The 14,433-nt window shown below is 38.8% G+C and overlaps 1 protein-coding gene across 2 annotated transcripts in view; it reads left to right on the forward strand.

Annotated features, from left to right (window-relative positions):
- tnr (tenascin R (restrictin, janusin)) overlaps positions 1-14,433 on the forward strand; it is a 227,360-nt gene that overhangs the window by 157,390 nt on the left and 55,537 nt on the right. Inside the window, exons 12-20 of one of the 2 annotated variants that reach the window (XM_068339849.1) lie at positions 313-491; positions 812-902; positions 1,351-1,451; positions 2,170-2,272; positions 3,001-3,090; positions 5,598-5,731; positions 5,887-6,016; positions 11,806-11,925; positions 12,125-12,268. In XM_068339849.1, the coding sequence (XP_068195950.1) occupies positions 313-491; positions 812-902; positions 1,351-1,451; positions 2,170-2,272; positions 3,001-3,090; positions 5,598-5,731; positions 5,887-6,016; positions 11,806-11,925; positions 12,125-12,268 (1,092 nt within the window). The remainder of the gene's footprint in view (positions 1-312; positions 492-811; positions 903-1,350; positions 1,452-2,169; positions 2,273-3,000; positions 3,091-5,597; positions 5,732-5,886; positions 6,017-11,805; positions 11,926-12,124; positions 12,269-14,433) is intronic. The other variant, XM_068339850.1, reaches the window with a different exon arrangement.

The following is a 14,433-nucleotide window of genomic DNA, read 5'->3' on the forward strand; positions in this document are numbered from 1 at the left end:
TTAGGTGCATTTTTATGGAGGTGTGAGAAAGCCGGAGAGAACCCACGCAGACACAGGGAAAATATACAAACTCCACACGGAGCGGGACTCAAACCCAGAACCGTCTTGCTATGAGACGACAGTGCCACCCACTACATCATTGAGCCGCCTTGGTGTTATATTGTAAAAATGAATATCAAACAATGTGAAGATCCAAAAGTAGTGCTGCAATACATTCTGTAGAGCCAATGACAAAATGACCATTCCCTAAAGGCTGCTCTGAGTGTAACAACAGTAACAGTCTTTCAATGATCATGGTTATTGTTTTTTTAGTGATTGATGGCCCCACACAGCTGATTGTGCGTGATGTGTCAGACACCGTAGCATTTGTGGAGTGGGCGCCACCAAAAGCAAAGATTGATCAGATTGTGCTGCGTTACGGTTTGGTGGGAGGAGAAGGCCCGCGGACCACCTTCCGCCTGCAGCCCTCACTCAGTCAGTACTCCCTGCAGGTAAGTGTTGTGGTATATTTTTTTGTGTAATTATGTACAATTAATCATTCCGTGGAATCATGAATGTGATCATAGAGACATGTGATGCAGACTCATCTGCTATCTGGGACAAAACCAGCTTCTCACTGTTTAAACCATTTATCGTTGGATTAAGAAATGTCTTTGGAGTTATTGCATTGTACTCACATGTGTTTGTGTGTGGTTCATCCATGTTAAATGATCTAATTTCACAGTCTACCTCTTTTCTGAATCTGCAGATTAAATAAAGTAGGGCAAACATCTCCCAAAATGGATCAAACACATTGTTTAATTCCTCACAGGTTCTGCGTCCTGGCTTGCGGTACGAGGTGTCTGTCAGTGGTGTGAGGAAAGGAAATGAAAGTGGATCTGTTTCCACTGAATTTACTACTGGTGAGGTCTGATACCAAGCAGATGTGTTTTTAGTGGTGTTTGTGATTGTGTGCCTTTGAGGATAAAAGTCAATGACATATGGCGTACTGTATGTTATATTGTTTACGCCGATTGAAAGTGGGTGTGAACATCTGCTTATCGTAATTTTCTCGTCTGGTTTAGGGTTGGAAAGTAAATAATTAGCGAAGACATTATTTTAATTTGTTTTGCAAGCAAACAACAACTCTCATTAAATTGATAGCAGCTTCAGCTACACCTAAAGCTAAGTATTTGCTTATGTTGTCAAAAATTCTGAGCTTAATATTGCTGAGAAGACATAAATGATGCCAGACTGATAGGGAAAGAATATCGATAAACAAGAAATTGGACACCAGCTGTATCTACTTTCGATCATTTTTAATTGTTCATTATCCCTGAGAATTGGTCTCAGTGTCCCCAACATTGTCAGCTCTATCGTTCTTCTCAGAGATCGATGCCCCCAAGAACCTGCGACTCGTGTCAAAGACCTCCACCACCCTGGAGCTTGAATGGGATAACAGTGAGGCTGAGGTAACTAGAATAAAATCATTTTAATGATTTTTTTGTAAGCCATTGATAGTTTGTAATGGATAGGATACCATAATGAAGTATCATTAACTAAATATCAGATTTATATTTTTATAGTGATAGTTTAAAATTTACTGAAATAATTGTATTTCTTTTTTATTAAAAGGTTTAGTAGAATACAAAATGGTGCAATGTAATAAATATTGTTAACTACAATACCACTTTTTTTGTTTTTGTGAATTACCTCTACATTGTCCTCAATATTCTGCAATATTCATACTTGCACAAAAGCAAGTTTTTATTTCTTCGCATTTCTTGCTGAATACAGATAGTATCATCACACCCATTTGAGTCTGGATTTCACAAGTTGGATAAATGCTAATAAAGGGAAAGCAACAAACAAATTTCCTGGGTGAAATTTTTCACTGAATATGTTACCCAGCATGCATCAAAACATAGTAGTCACTACAATATTGCAAAGGCTCACAAAAAAACCACGATCAGTCTTCTGAATCCTTCTGAGTCTTCTTTAAATACGAATTTATTCATACAAATAATTCTGCAAACTGTTGACTTTGAGTCAGATATTATCCTTGGGTACTGAAAAGTGTATTTCACAATTTGTTCAATTTATCTTGTATTTTCTTCTGTTTTGCTGAAAGATCACTTGTGTCTTTGTCAGTTTATGATGTTAACATCTAAATACGTTTTTTATATGGAGGTGGAGGGGTACCAGGTGGTGTACAGCACTTTAGCCGGAGACCAGTATGATAAAGTGATCGTACCCCGTAATGAGGGAGCCACCACAAAGACCACACTCACCGGTAAGCGAGAAGTATTGTTGCTTTCCTTTCTTTCTTTTATTCATTTATTCATTCATTAATTTGCCTTGTTGTTCTGTCTTGAATAATTTAGCATTACCATCTGTGGAGATCTCTCAGTATGCTTTTTTTTTCTTTTTTCTTATTTTTCCTGTGCCCTCAGTATAACAGTACATCTAATACGCAATGAAGAAATGAAGAAGTGCCTGTGTGTTTTACACGGCAGCATCCTCCACTGATTGCATTTGTAGAAATGCTTGTTGTCCTGTGGGCATATTGAAGGGCTGTCAGAAAGGATGGGTCAGCTGGGATGCATTTTCTGAAAAGAGATAGCAGTGGAAAGGGCACCACCAGCATAAGAATAGAAGTGAATGGTCTTTGGGTTGTTCAGCGGGGCATTTGCAATCAATGCTGCATCCACTCTCATTTTCTCCCACCCACATTCTCACTGTACTAATAATCCTTCTGTAGAATGAGTAACTCACTGTGAATACACTATACTGATTAGAAACTCATTGTTTTAAGGTTTGCAAAAAATAAAACGTGTTTCTTTGATATTATGATATAACTACATGTGGATTGGTCTTGACCTCTCCACTGATGTACATGTAATTTTTCCGCTGTGTTCTTTCTCATTTGCTCATTGAAGGAGGAGACTGTGATATAACCCTGCTTGTATTATTTTCTTCTAATCTTAAAACTGTTTCTCTCTCTCTGTCTTTGTATCTCAGACCTGCTTCCAGGCACAGAGTATGGCATTGGCATTTCTGCCATAAAAGGAATCAACCAGAGTACGCCAGCAACAATAAATGCCAGGACAGGCAAGTGTTTTACTGTTTATACACCTCCATATAAAAAAACTTGATGCATACATGTAGAAACACAGAGTGAATCACAGCAACATTTTCAGTTTTCAGTCTTGTTAGACCATTTGTTTTTTGTCCATAGCAGCTTTTCTACTGCAGAAACTTCCCCTAGGGATCCTCAACCACTGCAGGGACCATGCTCTAAATTACATTGCAAAGACATCATTTTATCCACCAAACATTCTCTGTTGGGGTTGCAACTTTCCAAAAACCCAGAAACTTTAAAGGTGGTGCTTACAGCTCTTAGCTTTTCTGGCTTTGTAGATTCTCACAACAGTTTATTTGAGTTATAATCCATTGGATCTGAAGCAGTAAACCAGTTACATTTCTGTTCCCTGTGTTTTGGCACACATCAGCATGGACTTGAGAAAACTGAAGAGATAAAGGAATCTGCTAGCTCATTGAACATTATTTCCTGTGACTAAAGTAATTTCATATTTTGGCTTGAAATTTGACTGATGTATTTCAAGTTTCATGCTGCTTGCCAAAACTAATTATTTTCTAATGAATAAAACTTACTTGAAATCATGGAAAATGAATTTTGTTTACATTTAAAATTTTATATATCATATTACTAGTTTAAGTCAGAGTTTTCATGAAAGAATTTCAAAGATGTATTCATGAATACCATTGTGCTTCTGACCCTCTCTTTATCTTAGCAATTGATCAACTACGATTTAATGCGTCTTACTTGACAGAAATGAATAAAGGCTTTTGAAAAAGGACTCACTTAATCTCCCATTTGCGTTATTAATGCATGGAGGTGTCTTGCTAATCTTTCCTATCACGTCTTATGTGAAGCATAATCTTTCTTACATTTGGTGTTTTAATGGCTGAAGGTGGCTTGCACTCTGGAAAAATATACCTCCATTTTCATTAGGGTATAAGCTCTTTCCTCTCCACTATTTTGTGCAGTCATTTTGAACTTTGAAAATGAGGTACAGCAATGACAGCTTTCTCAAATACCCTTAAATAGTATGACGACACCACCTTCCAATCACCCAGCAGCAATCATGTTATTGAATGTGACTTGTTGAAAGCATAATTTTTATTAACAGCGGCTTTATACAAGCCACCTCAACCCACCCACCCCCATCCCTCCAGAAAAAGAAATCTAAATTTGACATGAAACTCTGCAGGCTTGAGGGTTCCTGCAAATTAAACTAGGTGAGAATCATATATTTGTCATTCAGTTGGAAAGTCCTCTGATTTTTGCTGAAAACAAAAGGAAGAAAAGAATACAGGGAATACAAAATATTAAAGTCAGACTGTGGGCTCATATGTTAATATAGATGTCCATTTGAAACTGAAGCTGACTTACATTTCTACATCAGTAATTAAGCCTTCTTTTGTTGTTTACTCACTTTTACAGTCCAGTTTTGGATAGCAGGACTGCAGGAGCAGCAAGTAGATAATAATGTGTAGCAATTATATTTGAAGTTACACATAGATAAAACAGATTTGTGGAAATTTAACCAAGTACAGTGGTACCTCTACTTACAAAATTAATTGGTTCCGCAAGAAATTACGTAAGTAGAAAATTACGTAAGTAGAGACGCGTGTTCCATGCAAATGCCCTAATCATTTACAAGCCCACAAAAATTCCGACATAAATGCTTTATAAAGCATAAAAATGCATCAAAACATGTAACAAATACATGTTACGATCAGATTATTACACGATAAATGAGAGCTGTGCATAACGTAAAAAACAAAAAATAGAGTAAAGAATAATAATGACGGTCATTTACCTTTTAACTGCTGTCCTCATTGTTTTTTGCCCTCTTTGGTTCATGCGCTCCTATCTCACAATGAATTCAAGCCTTCCTTTTGAACTTCTCCAACCACCCACGTGATGCCTTAAACTCTTTTAACTTCCTTTTGTTTTAAAAACGTGATTGTATATTTTTGGCCATATTCTTTGGCGAGATCAACCAAACGCATCCCTTTCTCATGCTTTTCTATTATCTTTTGCATTTGTATGGACATCTGTTCTTTTCCTCTTTTCTCCGTCACTTTCTTGGGGTCCATAGTGAATACGTACTGAAAAAGTTATTATATTTGCGCAAAACTATCAGACTACCTCATGGGTTGAGTGCCAAATGCCGAGACACTCCATAAGCACCGTTCTAGCTCCACACAGATATGGAGTGGCATCCCTCTTAGCCAATGGGATGCCAGGAAGATACGTAATAGGTAATAGCCAATGGCAGAGCAGCTATGAGAATGTTGCGTTCAGGAACCTGTGGGAGATTTGAGTATCAGCGGATACTTTGTTTTTATTCGAGTATCAGCCGATACTGTTTTTTTACATTGCGTAAGTCAAAATTTCTTTCGTAAGTAGAGGTAATATTTTCCTTCTGAGAAATTTTGTAAGTAGAACATTTCGTAAGTAGAGACATTCGTAAGTAGAGGTATCACTGTAATAATTTAAAAAAAACAAAAAACATACCCTCTGACAGGTCTGGATGTGCCCATGGACCTAACTGTGACGGCTTCTACCGATAACACCATCACTATGGTATGGAGATTGGTCCAGGGACCCATAGACCACTACATGGTCACCTACACATCCTCTTCTGGCATCTCCAGTGAGGTAAAGAATACAATAAATAAACTTAAATTGAACAACAGATGTACTCTAGCACAAGAAATTGCTTTACAAATGGGTGACTTTTACCTATTCATGTCATTCTAAGCACCAACAAGGTTTTATTAGAATTTATCCTCAGTTATGACTCTTTGTTCCAGCTGACAATACCTAAGGATGTCACCACCACCACTCTGACAGACCTTGAGCCTGGAACCGAATACACCATCACTGTAGCAGCAAGAAGAGGGAGACAGCAGAGCAATACAGCTACTGTATATGCCTTCACAGGTATAGAGAGAACAACAACATATTCTAATATCATATGTCTTTGCTTTGATAGCGTTATTCTTAGCTGCCCTCCTGTTGGTTTTTCTTAGCAACAGCTATTATAAACTTTTGCTAGACTGTCAAGGTTTTTGATACAGCTTCTGTGTAATCCACTCAATTATCTGACAGAGCAGTGTTTACTCTGCTCAGATAAAGGCATGAACTATCAACCTATTACCGCAGAGATGTTGAGAACACTCTTAACAACATTGGTGTGTAATGAAGTTGAATGCTGATGGTAATTAAATAAAGTGTGGCAGCAGGTAAGGTGAGTCATGCTTAAGGAAATGGAGAACCCTAAAAGACTTTGAAGAAGCAATTAGAGGAGGTAAATTATTCAAGTCAGCTAATGAGGTTGTTGTGAATGTTACCTAATTGCAAGTCTGTTTTGCATATGAATGTATGTGTTTCTTTTTCTTCTGATTCATCGATTTTTTTTTGTCATACTCAGCTGTTTATTCACACATCTCTCTTTTTAGTCGTGTGAGAAGTTGTCTTTTCCTCAGAACATTGTGAGCCTGCTCATCTGTATGTCAGATCTTTTTCAATCATGCAGCCCTGCTGGTTCTTTGATATCTCCACACCAAGTGTCAGAAAGGATGGTGTCACGATGATGGCCATGTGCTTACCTACTGTCATATTTGCTATTCTTTTCTAGATTCCTCTCATCATCATTTTCATCATCTATTTGTGTCTTACTGTGACCGTCGCAGCACTTGTCAAAATCACATCTATCATCACTGAAATTATTATAACATTCATCATCTTTGATACTTGTGGCTTCTTAGTAACTCCACACTAACCATCTGGAGAGCAGAGATGACAAACCATCTGGAGAAGGGAATGGTGAAAATGATAGATCAAGAAGAATCACAGGAAGAAAAATAATTAATTGGCTGTCATCTTCTCATCTACTGTTCACTTGGCCATATTGGCAACATCTGTTTCTACACTCCTGTGAACTCATCATAAGGACAAAAGACAATGATTAAATATAAAACCCAGACTGCTTATGGAGTAGTGATTGTTTCCCTGCCACTGAATGCCGTTGCTTTCTGCAGTGTCCTGCAAACTTTATTTCTTAATTCATTTATCAGTGAAATAATTTGTGCATTTCATATCTCTGAGACAACCATTACTAATTGGTTTGTCCATTAATTTTATTTTTCCAAGACCTATTAACAACTTAATGTCAGTCTTCTTTGTCCGCTAACGCTGTGATTCCACTTTCGTAACAGATGGATACTTGTAGTACCTCCTGTGGGATTATGTCTCAAAATTGATGACCTGCAACAAGTTACAAATTATGGACCTAAACCCATATTTAGACAAGATGAATTGTGCATAATTTATAGTTTTAAACTTTTAAACAGCAGTTTATTTTCAGGCTTGTAATCCAGAAAGCCCAAATCTGATATCTGTGTTTGATTTTTTTTGGAACAAAAGATATTTTACTTTCAATAGCCTGAATTGCCTGCCCTAATGACAAGTACCCTGACCTTTACCTGTGAAGTTCAACAGTGTTTCTGCTTTCAAATCAAAAAGTATTTAAATAAACTATGAGCTACAGAAAATGAATTATCACAAGTATGTACTGTACTTGTGTTATTTCTATTACTGGACAATTACGTCTTCCAAAACTTCCAAGGACACACACTAAATACACACTAGAAAAATGGTACGATGTTGTTCTGCAGCTTGCACACGAGATTAATGCAGGTTGCTGTTTGGTGAAAGAAATGTGCCATAAAATGTAGCCATTAACCACTAAAAGAGAACATGAGTGCAGGCTCTTGTAAACAGTGCAGGTTTCAAATGATCGATTTCAAAAGCTCTACCTTTATTTGGATAAATCCTCACAGCGTCCTCCATGCTATTTATTTAGCCACACATGGCTAATTAAATTCAAATCATCTCGCATTTCTTGCTTTGTCAGCTATTACAGTGATTCTCATTTGTCCCATCGTCTGTTGTCCAAATCATGCATTTTGACAACAGCATCTGCTGTCGTCATCATTTCTCCATTTTCCTTTTGCGAACGGTCCATCAAATCTCCATTTTTATGGCTGACATTCCCATTCATTTTTCTTTTTTGTGACCAGTTAAATCATTACTTCTACATGATTGTGGTCTGTTTTGAATCTCACCTTCCTCATCAAGATTACCCCCAAGGCTAAACAATCTGCTGCTACATCCAGCTCTGCTTTGATTCATCATCAAGTCTGCCATCTCTGTAGCAACACAGTCATTGTTTCCTATTCTTTTCCATAATTTTTTCCTGGATTTTAAATCTCTTCTTGGAAACCCTCCGGTGACCTTTACACCCTTGTTCATCAGGAATCAGACCGGTAACCCACCTCTTCTTGTCAGAGGTGACGTCAGACTCTGCCTCAGTGACCTGGACTGCCCCGGCACCGCCTGCTGACCTCTTCATACTGAGCTACAGCTCTGCCGATGGTACAGACACCTCTAAGGTGACATTGGATGGCTCAAAGACAAGGTCACTGGTCCAGGGGCTGCTGCCATCCACTCTGTACACCATCAGTCTAATCACAATACAAGGAGATAGTGCCTCTGATCCCATTACAGCATCACTCACTACAGGTGAGCTGTAGGATACAGACACAATGCAAAAGTCATACATGTTTACTTTCCTTTTTATATTATTTCACCTCAGTGACGTGCGGTGAGTTCCATGGCTAGTGAGGCACTGATTTCATGATTAGATTCACAAATTCACAAATATATGACCCTACAGTTTAGCTTATTCACCATTTAATTAGCAACAGGTCATTATTCTCAGCAGAATTATTTACACATACAAACTGTAACACAATATTAGCACATTTGATTAAAAAAAACAAAAATGTGTTGTTTCCTACATGTTTGCTAATATGTTACGTTTACTTATAAGTAAGCGGGGGGAAAAAAATGAATGGCTGCACTTTACTTGCTGACTATACTGTAGATTGTAGTTGCTGTCACTTCTTCTACGTCCGGTTGAAGAGGAATCCTCGGCCGAATCCCTGGGATAACCAGCGTCCCCTACCATGAGGCTCGAGAACTGCGTGCCTGACTTCATGCTTTGTCCCAGCAGTTTCAGGACCGCTCAACTCATGAAAGACATTATACACATGCAGTTTTTGACAAAAAACACTATACATTATACAGTATATATTAGCTAAATTATTGGAATTTAGTTCATAGAGCAAACATTTTAATAGCAATGTATAGATAGAGATAGCATTACGATCTCACTGTATAGCATGCCAGCCTCGGTAGTCGAGCAATTGCGGAATCCATGGTGAGGCACGGCAGGCTGGTGCCTCACCGTAGGTCTCTTCTCAGTATTTCAGCGGTAAATGTGAAATTTCAGCAATTTTGAGTAAAAATAACCTAAAATTGGTGACGTTAAACAGAAAATAACTTTATAATACACATCATTGGATAAGTATAACCATTTAATTTATTTCTTCCATTTTCCTTTTTTTTTTTCATGATAGCAAATGAGGCTGTGCCTCCCTGCTTTACCTTGCCTCCCCTGACCGCACGTCACTGTTTCACCTATATCACTGTGCAAATTGAGTAGTTTATTTGTCTACAAATTATCAAATTTCTGAAAAATAATCATGACCATTCCTTTGATGTAAAAGGAATACTCTTAGCTTGTTTTGTTTCACAGGCGTTACAAAAATATTCCTTCAATTAGCTTCACTCAGAGGAAAAAGTAAAGCTCTAAATGGAAATGCAAAGAAATTTTAATTAAATATCTATTCACAGAAATGTTTGCATTCAATTTGCTGATAAACACAATACAATCATTTTTTTAATTACACATCTTGAAGGTATTATATTCCCCTGTTTTTACTCAACCTAAGGACAACAAAATCAGAAAGCCACCTTTTCTTTTCTTGCCCAGTGTCAGTTCTGTGGCGAAAGTTTGCTTCATACTGACTCAATGGCCAGTTCCTGCAATGATCTAGTGGTAGAATAGAATAGAAGAATAGAATAGAATAGAATAGAATAGAATAGAATAGAATAGAATAGAATAGAATAACCTTTTTTGTCATTGTATCAAATATGATGTATCGAATACAACAAAATGCTCCTGTGGGGCATTTATTAGAAAAACAGAATCAGAGTAGACTTTACAGAAGCTATAACTACATGAAACAAATTAAAATGTACAGAATATAAAATATATTTATAAAAAATATTCAAGTTAATTTTGTCCTTTTCAGAAGGAAATATTAATGCAACAGTTCAAAAGTGTTAAATAAAATATTGCTGAGTTGCTGTACATCGGATAAATATTATAGCTACTGTACATGAAATAAATATTGCACATACATGAATAATTCTCACACATGGACAGAGAGAAGATGAGGGAATTTAAGACAGATATATTGTAATTGTCATAGCTTCATTTTCTTTGAAGTCTTCTCTCTTATTCACAATATATAAATCATCAATATATATATATATGTATATATATATATATATATATATACTATATACTATATATACAGTACACACACACACACACACACATATATATATATATATATATATATATATATATATATATATATATATATGCATGTATATCAGTAATGATTGGAAAAGATCATTTCTCCCTCGTGAGATCAATAAAGTACGTTTCATTCTCTTTTCTTTCTTGTCATCAGCACCAAAGCCACTATAAATAGCCAGTTTCAGTAGTTTCAATGCCCTCTCTCTCTGCATTCACCCACTCTAAGATTTCAATAGTTAAAATTTCGATCTCACAGGTTTCAATGTGAGTACCGATAACAAATTCTGGCATTCCTTCCTTGGCGTTAACCTCATCACCATTTGAAATAATCTGTGCTCTTGTGTTTTAACCACTGTTTTGCTGCGTGGTCTGGTTTATCAAACTGATTCCCACAAGCTGCTGTTACAGTCTGTACAAGTGATGCTTTAATGTAACTAAGCCTGAGTGTCATTTTCATTTGTAAACTTACACAAAGCAAATTGAATTTTGATCTTTCAAAGGGAAGAAATCAATAGAGGCCCAGGACAGCTATATTAAGAAATAATTCTCATCTCATCTTCACTGAAGAAAGCATAATACATAATATATGCATGTATCTTATGAGTGTTTTAATAGTAAGTCACACTGAGTTCAAAGCCAAATGATATATTAATAAGAGGGAGCTGAGAAGTTGATTAGCAAGCTCTGCTCTTTTCATTCCTTGTCCACACTAAGTGATGGATTGATCTCTTAATCTCCTCCTCTCTTTGGTCTTCTTCTTTGCCCCTCTCTTACCACCTTTATCCCTCTTTTGCTTAATCTAGCATCTGAGGACATCTCATCAGATTAATTGTGCATTCACATTGTTTTTCACTATAACCTTTCCACTGCAGCTCGTCACTGGAGATACATGAGACAAATTATAAGAGAATGGGGGAAGCAATATATTCATCTTGAGTGTTTTTGAATGTTATTTTAGAGATTTAAAATAACTAAAAGCAACATATATATTCATGTAGATGCAATGAAAGATTATGCAGTGAGAAGTTAGAGACCTTTAAAGCAAAGGTCAGACAAACACCCAAGACTTTTTTTTGTGTGTGTTTTAATGTAATATCTGAACACATTTTATGAGACAGCTGAAATCAGAACAAATATTAAAATGAAACTTTTTTGTAGACATTGTTTGAAACCAGTGCCAAAAATAAAGTTCTTCCATTTACCGTCACCTATCTAGGGATGGACCCACCGAAGGAGATGACAGTGTCAGATGTGACTGAAGACTCAGTGACCATCTCATGGATCAGACCACTGGCTTTGTTTGAATACTATAAGCTGTCCTACCAGTCAGCTAGAGGTAACATATTTTTACACATGTATTCTAATAACACTATTAACATTATTTTACAACTAGAGTAGCATAAATCTACAGTAATTACATTGTTGCAATGTTTAATACTTACAAAATAACACATTCCACCTGACCGAGCAGTATCCCTCATAGTTGAAGAAACATAGGAATGACAGCAGCATTTCTGATTTCAATCTCCTTGTAGGTCGTATTGACAGCCTGGTGATTGACAATGATGTGACCAACTACACCTTGTCCAGCCTTTTTCCTGCTACAGAATATGATATCAGCCTCAATGCTGTCAGAGGGAGTCAGGAGAGCAAATTGGTCATTACGTCTGTGTTCACAGGTAAGGGTTTGCAAGATAACATTAGCACGAGTCAAATGATGTAGAGAGGAGTCATGTCCCTGTGCGTTGAGCCAATCAGATGAGTCAGTTTTTTCCAGCGCTGGTGGTCTTGTGCCAGCTGCTCTGCATCATCCACAGCATCTCCCTGTTGTCTCGCCCGCAATGACGTTGACGTCGAGCTATCGGGTGCGGGGCTTGCCTTGAGGTCGTTTCCAGCCTGGGGCCTTAGGGTCAAACTGGAGAATGGCTGATGTTGGGTGATCAGGGGGAAGGCGGAGGATTATGACCAAACCAGCGGGTGCGGCTTTGCGCAGCCTGGCAAGATGCTCTGGGCTGGCATGTGTGGGCTCTAACCACTTTGTTGGAAACTGGCTGGGGCCACTTGATGTTTTCGATGGTTCTGAGAGCCCTGCTATCAAAGCCATTTATACTAGCAGCCAGGATCTTGTATAAGGGCCAAGTTTCCAAGCTGTAGAGCAGCATGGAGAGGACGGCAGAGTTGTATATTCGGAGCTTTGTCTTACGTGAGAAGGTCTGATGTCGCCAGAGTGGCTTCCAGAGAGACTACAGAGCTGATGCTGCCAAGCTCTTCTGTTTAGAATCTCTGGTTTAAGGTCCCCATTGTCCGACGCTATGGGCCCCAGATATGCAAAGCTCTTGACAGGCTCCACAGGGTCATCACCGAGCTGCAGGGAAGATGAATCCGGTCCGTCACCAACATTCATGAATTTGGTTTTAATGCAGCTCACTTGAAGGCCAAGCTTTTCCACCTCATCTGTCTACAATATACCCAGGGCGTCTCTCAGCTGGCTGTAGGATGTGCTGAGCAGGATGGTGTTGTCAGCATACTAAAGGTTAGTCAAGTGGTAGTTTCCGAGGCACACCTCAGGGACTCACTCACAGGCCCTGGACAACAGATGGGACAACAGTGGCATCCGCCAGGGCCACGCAGATGGGAAACCGCTTGGAGTCTCTACCGTTGATATGGATACAGCTCTGTGCATTGCTGTAGAGCAGCTCAAGAGGGCAACAATCTTAGGTGATGCTCCAGGGGTCTGTAGGATATTCCAGAGCGAGGCATGACAGACAGTGTCAAAGGCAGCCTTCAAATCAATGAACCCGATGTATACTGTAGATGGCGATCTTTGCTGAATTCATGGGTCTTCTCTATGAGCAGGTGAAAGGTGGAGATGTGGTATGTAGTGACGTGGTTAGGCATGAAGCCAGCCTGCTGGAGACAGCAGTGACTTCTTATGGCTGTGAGAGCACGGGGGATCCTGGTGAAGAGCTTGCCGGGGTTTGAGAGGAGTGTAATGCCTCTGTGTTTGCTGCAGACTAGCCTGTCACCCTTACGTTTCCAGAAGGGTAGGATGACTCCTCTGGTCCAGTCGCTGGGACGCTTCTCTGTCTTCCACACATGGTAGAAGGTTTGGGTGAGCCACTCAACAATACAGTCACTAGCAGATTTTAGCATCTCAGCCGTTACTGCACAGATGCTGGAGGGCTTTCCTGTTTTAAGTTTTTCAGAGTGGTTTTGACTTCCTCAGGTGTGATCGAATCTGTACCGCAGGCATCGCCAGGGACTATTCTGTCCTCTAAAAGGAGGCTCAAGTGCTCTTTCAAGAGGCAGTTTGCTTCAGTTATCATGTTGCCATTAGAGGCCACGTCCACACTGTGCCAGAACTTTTTGAAAACGCAACTTTTTTGTTGCGGTTACACCTTCCAACCACATGACAATGCAGATATCCGTGACAAAAACGCAACTTTTTGAAAACGCTGGCCAAGGTGAAATTTTTTGGAAACGTCGGGTCTACGTTGTCGTGTAGACGCTGTACCCACAACTTTTTTCTATCCTGGGGGCATGTCCATGGAACGAAAACCACTGTAACGTCATGCATGTGAACCGCATCTACATGTACAAACGCAGCTAATACTGGCTATTTTCTGACGTATAACAGCTCTACATCGAAGACGCGTCGATAAACATGCTTGATACTTGAATATTTGTTCATCTGTTTCTTTATGAGTCATAAAGTTTATTCATTTATTTATTCATTCATTCATCCATGTTCCTCACCAAAGATGCTGACGTCAGTTCTGGGTCTGACCGGGATGCGCTGCCTGCTGGTGGCAGAACTCTGATGGAGGTCGTCGTCCAGGAGGAA

Source organism: Antennarius striatus, chromosome 18 (genome assembly GCF_040054535.1).
Source record: "Antennarius striatus isolate MH-2024 chromosome 18, ASM4005453v1, whole genome shotgun sequence".
NCBI lineage: Eukaryota > Metazoa > Chordata > Actinopteri > Lophiiformes > Antennariidae > Antennarius > Antennarius striatus.